The sequence below is a fragment of the Gloeophyllum trabeum genome (genome assembly GCF_000344685.1).
Source record: "Gloeophyllum trabeum ATCC 11539 unplaced genomic scaffold GLOTRscaffold_00008, whole genome shotgun sequence".
Classification (NCBI taxonomy): domain Eukaryota; kingdom Fungi; phylum Basidiomycota; class Agaricomycetes; order Gloeophyllales; family Gloeophyllaceae; genus Gloeophyllum; species Gloeophyllum trabeum.
The window spans coordinates 1,009,461-1,016,795 of NW_006920417.1; the positions used below are offsets into that span (position 1 = coordinate 1,009,461).

At 51.3% G+C, this 7,335-nt stretch overlaps 2 protein-coding genes across 2 annotated transcripts; both read left to right on the forward strand.

The window, feature by feature from the left end:
* Window positions 1-3,753: 3,753 nt before the first annotated feature.
* Window positions 3,754-4,299, forward strand: GLOTRDRAFT_130080 (uncharacterized protein; the record flags this gene model as incomplete). The annotated part of the gene is made up of 1 exon (XM_007868798.1): window positions 3,754-4,299. The coding sequence occupies one exon, from the start codon at window positions 3,754-3,756 to the stop codon at window positions 4,297-4,299; it is 546 nt and encodes a 181-aa protein (XP_007866989.1).
* A 2,113-nt stretch (window positions 4,300-6,412) lies between these two features.
* GLOTRDRAFT_20596 (ribonuclease H-like protein) lies at window positions 6,413-7,048 on the forward strand (the record flags this gene model as incomplete). Its single annotated transcript, XM_007868416.1, has 1 exon — window positions 6,413-7,048. A coding segment is annotated over one exon (636 nt), but the record flags the coding sequence as incomplete, so codon positions are not given.
* Between the last annotated feature and the right edge of the window lie 287 nt (window positions 7,049-7,335).

Sequence of the window (7,335 nt, forward strand, 5' to 3'; positions counted from 1 at the left end):
AGCAGCTTAGACGTTCTGGGATGTGTCATCATATAATGACAATGTCAGCTGGCACACCGAGCGCATTATGCATCGTTTAACTTTTGGTATAGAAAGTGCTGTTCATATGCGCACTCGAGATTTGCGGACTCATGAATGGCACGGATGGGGACAGAGCATATGAGGAATCCTATACACCTGAGTCCCAGCAGCTAAGCAGCCTGGACCACAACAGGTGAGCAGATTAGTGTGAAGTAAAGGACAGATTCACATATAAGCTATAGCTGTAGATGTGCCAGTTGAATCATGCATCCCGCGGCAGTAAGAATGGACCGGCTCAGGGTCACTGTTGCAGACTTCAAAAGAGGGGGCTGACTGTGTCCAGTGCATTCTCACTAGGTGATTAACTGTTGCATCATGCTACACTGTCCACTCGCTATTTTATTCAGCCTAATTCCTTATAATGTCCTCTAACTATGAGTTTGCTGAGTTCACAGAGGTTAAGGATGTGCATGCAACGTGCGGGCGCTGCACCGAGACCTTTCAAGAGACTGCACTTTATTACATGCATGCCAGCCAGTCAGGTGAGCCACTCCATTGGCTTTGTGGGGGATGTCGGCAGTACTACCGGGATAAAATATCTGCATACTTCAGCTGCTGTGAGACCATGGGTGCAATCGTGTAGCTCTTGCAGTCACTACAAGGTGACATGAGGTTCCTGGAAACGGTTATTACAGAATAACATAGAGAGATAAAGGGAACATGGTACGATCGGCCCATGTTGCACACGATATGCAAACATGTAGAAGGTGATGCATAGTTGTGCGAGCCTAGAGGGACAGCGGATGATCTCCCCCTCCATAAGCCATACAGAAATCCCTAACAAGTGATATTAGATATTATGATGAACTCCAGATATACTTCAAAGGAAATCACGTACCAGCAAGATCAAGATCTCAGTCAGGCTATGTACACCAAGCCCAAGGATTCTCCATGGTGAATCACTTGAATTCTGCATCAGTGCTATCATGAGTCCCATGCCGACCTGGCCATTAGCTATGCAGCCCTCATAGTACTTAGCAATAACTTGAAGGAATCCTGGGAAGTTATCATAGACATCAGACAAGGGAGATGGCATGTGTCACTGAGGCTAGAAAAACCATAGTGTCATTGGCAGGCAAGAACAGTAGAACATATACAGGCCAGTGCAGGCATGTGAGTGTACCCCGCAGCTTTGAAAGCAAAACAAGAGTGAATCAGCAAATCAAACAACATGAATCCAAATGAATGCCAATTGAACATGAATATCAAATGCAATCCAGAACACAATCCAGAACTGAGAATACGAATGCATGATGCATCGAGAACAATGTGAACAAATGCAAATGAGAATGCACAAGAACAAATGGGAATGAAAGTGAAAGAGAACAAGAATGCAAATGCAAACGAGAACAAGCGTGAATGAGAACGAACCACAACTGAACTGAATGTGAACACGGACGCAAACTCAGACTTGAAAGCAAAGGCAAAGTTTGAAGATAATATAATATATTCGACCTTTGCGTAGATGTGCGCATCTGTGAACGAACAGACAAGTAAACCCACTCACCACCTCTCATGAATGAGTGCAAAGATGATCACATTACCTGTGAACGAACAGACAAGTAAACTACAGGTAATGGTAAGTCCATGAATGAACGGGTTCACAAATACAAACTCACCCCACTTAGCATGGCTAACAAACAAGTGCAAAGATGGGGGTGTATCTATGGGGGCGGTGTACTTAAGATCCTCGAGCTCGCAAGGTATGGTACAACAATCCAGATACATCAAAAGGCTATCACAATACTATATGAGCTGTCAGAGTGATAAAGAGTGATGATAAGAGAATGAAAGATAAACATAACCAAAAAAGGAAAGAATGTCGCTATATTTGGGAAACAGTGCAGTTTGCCACAGCCTGAGAACACAGTCACTCCAACACTCCCCCTCAAATTGTGCGGAGTCCCAGCTCAACAGCAAAATGCTTGACTTTCAGCGATGGCAAAGCCTTGGTCAGAGTGTTGGCAACCATGTCGGCAGTAGGACAATAGACCAGGCGGAGCTTTCCTTCTTCAATAATCCAGCAGATTCAAAGAAAACAAATGTCGATGTGCTTGGAACATGCATGATACTGATGATTTTCTGTAAGTGCAATAGCTGACTGGTTGTCTGAGTAGAGAATTGTAGGGCTGTCCAGGTCAGCAAGCAGCTCTCCGATAAGAGACCTAAGCCAAAGAGCTTCCTTTGCAGTGTGAGCAGCAGCTATGTACTCACTTTCAGTTGTCAACAGAGAAATAATTTCTTGACATTTCAAACTCCAGGAAACAGCACTGCCGTTGATAAGGAATGCATAGCCAGAAACTACACGGTGATCCTCCACCTTACTACCATCCGCAACTGCATAGCCAACCAAGTCCCGCTAAACATCTCCGTAGCATAACCAAAGATCCCTAGTACCCTTCAAATATCGGAAGACGCGCTTGACGGCATCTCAGTGAGCAATGCCAGGATTAACTGAGAAGCGAGAGAGCATAGTGACAGTGAATGAGATATCAGAGCACTGTTGAGATCTGATGACTTGGTCACTCTTTGTTGACTGAGTGGCTCATGGAATGGCCTAGGCCCTTCTAGGCCGAGTTACCTTGTTCTGAGCCACTCCCTTTGTTGTGAGCCACTCCCTTTGTTGTGAGCCACTCCCTTTGTAGTGAGCCACTCCCTTTGTATTCCTTGTATTCCTTGTTCTTCTTTGTATTTCAATGTCCCCCTTGTTCTGTCCTTGTTCTTTGATGCCCTTGTATTCTACAGTATATAAGGGCTCCCTAGGTCGCTCTGTGTCCCCCAGTCTTGACACAGTTTGACCTAGGTGAGTCTGCCACTTGTATTCCTTATGCCAGAATACAGTCTTGACACAGTTTGACCTAGCCCTTGGGTGTTGTCTGAAGCTAGTATCTTCCACTGCCAACAGGTTATGAGCCCAATGCTCTAGATCTTCAGACACCCATCTCTGCCAGTCCTTCACTCAACGTTGTCCTTTGTGCCACTGAGCCACTGAGCCTCTTTTGTGCCACTGAGCTACTGTCTATCACCACTGCTAGACCCTTCTTGCCTGGCTTCCTGCTTTCATCATGTCCCAATCATCATCTTCCAAATCCAACCTCCTCTGCTCCTACTGTGGTATCTCTGCCTCCCACACTGAAGCCACTTGTTATAGGAAGCAGAAGGACAGTATCAGAGCGAAGCAGGACCTCTCAATGCGTCTTAGCAGGAAGCAGACATTCTCTGGGAACTGTGGTATGAGATCTCATCAAGGCTCACTCTTTCCAGCTCCTGCTGGGCAGGAAGAGTTTGCTGGGCATGCTGCAGCATTGCTCTCGTCTTCAGAGCGTTCTGCATGGCTCCAGACCTCATCAGCCACTCACTGGAACACAGACACTGGTGCTTCAGCACATATGACTTCACATCGTCACTGGTTCCAATCCTACTCTCCCCATCACATTCCCATGTCCAACTGGGAAGCTGGCAAGCGTCCGGATACACACAGAGATGCCTGAGTCAAGCTCTATTAATGCTAAGGAAGAGAGCTTGACTCAGGAGCGCATTTTCGCTCTTCTGGGAGCGTGGGAACCAACTGTACAGTATGGGAAATGCAAGGGAAAAACGCAGGGTTAAAGGGGCTAAGTCACCAGGGTAAAGGAAGCCAAAATAGCGTAGTGGTTACCACCACTAGCAGGGATGCATACCTGGAGGTTTTGGTTCAATCCCCAGTCAGTGCACTTTTTACCTCCAATAAAGGACTTCACCATCGAGCAGCTGGACGAAGAACTCGCTCCCATGTCTCTCATTTGCTCCCTCCCTGCTGAGTACAACAACTTCGTCTCCTCCTTGCTCCTGCTCGACTCTCTCAGCCTCTCGAAGCTCCAGAGCGCGTTCCAGAACGACGAGACCCAGCGTACGACCCGAGGCTTCTCCTCTACCCACTCTCTCGCTCTCAAGGCCTCTGGCAGTCCCTCCTTCGCTCCTGACGTCCGCTGCTCGTTCTGCGACGCTGTGGGCCACTCTGAGGCCTCTTGCTTCGCCAAGGAGAAGGCTACTAAGGCTGCGAAGGCCAAGACTGCTGAGCGTTGCCAGGAGCGGTCTGATCGTCGCAAGGGAGGTGCTAGGAGGCCCCAGAACGCGCAGGAGGCGTCCGAGACGCCTGGGGAGTCTGCTAACGCAGTGGAGTACGCTGGCAAAGCAAGTGTCGCTCTCTCTGCTTCTGAGCGCGTTTCTTGGCTCTAGGTATGTCCCTCTGTATGTTTCTGTACTTCCTTAGCATTAATAGAGCTTGACTCAGGCATCTCTGTGTGTATCTGGACGCTTGCCAGCTTGCCAGTTGGACAGGTTATGAGCCCAACGCTTTAGAGGCTCCAGATCGCACTTTTCGCCCGTCCTACAGCCTCTGCAGCGCTCCTACTCTTATCAGAGCAAGATCTCAGCCTATCCAGCCCTCCATCTGCTCTCTATCGCACTTTTGTCTCCTGCGCTCTCCAGATCGTTCCTATCGGTCCCTGTCATCGGCCTAGGCTTGTTCGTCGCGCCGTTTCGCCCTAGACAACCCCTGGACGTCCCATCTCGCGCCCACTCGCTCCTACAACTCCATCTTCCTCCCATCTCATTCCCAACTCCTCTCTACTGCCCCTAGACTGTCTCTGCTGGTCTTTGCTTCGCTCTTAGGCTGCTCATCGCTCCCTATCGCTCCCATCGTCGTCTTATCGCCTCTCATCGCTCTCTTCGTCGCTCAGCAATGTCTCAAGCCAAGAGGACCTTCCCTGCTCTTGGGGAGAGGAACTATGGCTCCTGGGCTGATGATATGGAGGCCTATCTCAAGACTCTTGATCTCTGGGACGTCACTAGCGACCCTACAGCCGCTCCTCAGCTCTACTCGGAGACTACACCCACCATCGAAGACAAGAGGGAGCAGAGGAAGTGGGAGGCGCGAAAGGGGAGAGCTGCTGGAGAGATATGGTTGGCTTTGGAGGATGGGCAGAAGGTGCATGTGAAGGAGGTGAAGACGGATCCGTTGAAGATGTGGGAGAAGTTGAGGGAGGTCCATGTTCAGCAGAAGCCTGGTGCGCGTTTTAACGCTTATGATGTTCTCCTGGGCTTGAGGAAGGATGAGGGCGAGTCCCTGGTCTCTCTGATGGCTAGAGCGGACAAGGCTATGCAGGATATCCGCTCCCTTCGCCCTAAGGACTTCACCATCGAGCAGCTGGACGAAGAACTCGCTCCCATGTCTCTCATTTGCTCCCTCCCTGCTGAGTACAACAACTTCGTCTCCTCCTTGCTCCTGCTCGACTCTCTCAGCCTCTCGAAGCTCCAGAGCGCGTTCCAGAATGAGGAGACTCAGCGTACGATTCGAGGCTTCTCCTCTACCCCCTCTCTCGCCCTCAAGGCCTCTGGCAGTCCCTCCTTCGCTCCTGACGTCCGCTGCTCGTTCTGCGACGCTGTGGGACACTCTGAGGCCTCTTGCTTCGCCAAGGAGAAGGCTACCAAGGCTGCGAAGGCCAGGACTGCTGAGCGTCGCCAGGAGCGGTCTGATCGTCGCAAGGGAGGTGCAAGGAGGCCCCAGAATGCGCAAGAGGCGTCCGACACGCCTGGGGAGTCTGCTAACGCTGTGGAGTACGCTGGCAAAGCAAGTGTCGCTCTCTCTGCTTCTGAGCGCGTTTCTTGGCTCTCTAGTCCGGCAGCTGCTAACTGGAACACCGATACAGGCGCTACTTCACACATGACCCCTCATCGTCGCTGGTTCCGCTCCTACTCTCCCCACATCGTCCCTGTTCGTCTTGCCAACAACCAAGTCATCTACTCGGCTGGGATGGGGTCTGTGGTGTTCGAGCCGTTGATTAGAGGGTCTAGCGCGCCTGCTGTAGTCTTCCATGATGTCTTACATGTTCCTCAGCTTGGATCGAATCTATTATCTGTCTACCACCTTACCAGAGCGAAGGGCTATCGCTGTGAGATCCAGGATGCGACTGCTTCGTTCTATCTCAGTGGGAAGCTCCTGTTCACCGCATCTGTCAACGATCGCAACACTGGGTACTTGGATGGTCGTACCCTTGTCCCTCCATCGCAGTCTGCCTCCATAGCGGACGCTTGTCCTCTGGACTTGTCCCTTTGGCACCGTCGCTGCTCCCACCTCAACCATGACGACCTCTTGCTCATGAAGCGCAAGGAGCTCGTCATTGGTCTCTCTATTCGCTCTAGTAGCGCTCCTGACCCTATCTGCGAGCCTTGCATCGCTGGTAAGCAGCACCGTCACAATGTCCCTCAGCACGCCACTAGGCCTTCAGCTGCTCTTGACCTTGTTGTCTCTGACCTCAAGGGGCCTCTCCCGGTTGCGTCTATTGAAGGCTACAAGTACTGGATCACCTTTATCGACGCTCATACTCGCTTTTTCGTCGTCTCCTTTCTCAGGAAGAAGAGTGACGCGTTCGAGGCCTTCAAAGCGTACAAGGCCTATGCTGAGAACGCGCTAGGGGCAATGATCAAGTGCACCTTGGATGACAAGGGTGGGGAGTACGTGAGTAAGGAGTGGGATGCGTACTGTGTTCAGGAGGGGATAGTGCGGAAGCACACCGAGACGGACGAGCCCTACCAGAATGGGATCTCTGAGCGCGCTAACCAGACTATCCAGGCAGCGGTTACTGCTATGCTTGTCGAAGCCAAGTTGCCTGCTTCGTTCTGGACTTATGCTGTTCGCTGTTTTGTCCATGTCCACAATCGGCTGCCTACCTCTTCTCTGTCTGGTGCGATTCCCTACTCTCTCTGGAAGAAGGGCAAGAAGCCGGACCTCTCTTACTTCAGGGTCTTTGGCTCACTTGCTTATGTCCTGATTCGCAAGGATAAGCGCAAGGCTCTCCAGACCCATACCAGGAAGTGTATCTTTGTGGGTTATGCGGACAGAGTTAGAGCTTGGCTGTTCTATGACCCAGCTACTCGCAAGTTCTTCAACTCCTCTAATGCTGTCTTTGACGAGCGCTGCTTCCCTGGCAATTCGCGCTCTATCGACCTCTTTGGTGAGCCTTCCACCTCTGTAGACGTCCCTGATCAGGGGGGAGACGCTCCAGAGCCTGCAGAGTTGCCGGCTCAGGGGGGAGATGAGGAAGAGGTTGATCCTGCTCCTCTGCCGGCTCCTGCTCCTGTCTCGCGTTCTCCCTCTCCAGAGCTCCCTCAGCCGGCTATGCCCCCTCCAGACGCTCCAGATGCACCTCCTGCACCACCTCCAGCTGCGCCACGCTCCAATCCACCTCGAGGCTCTCGCCCTAAGCGCTCTTT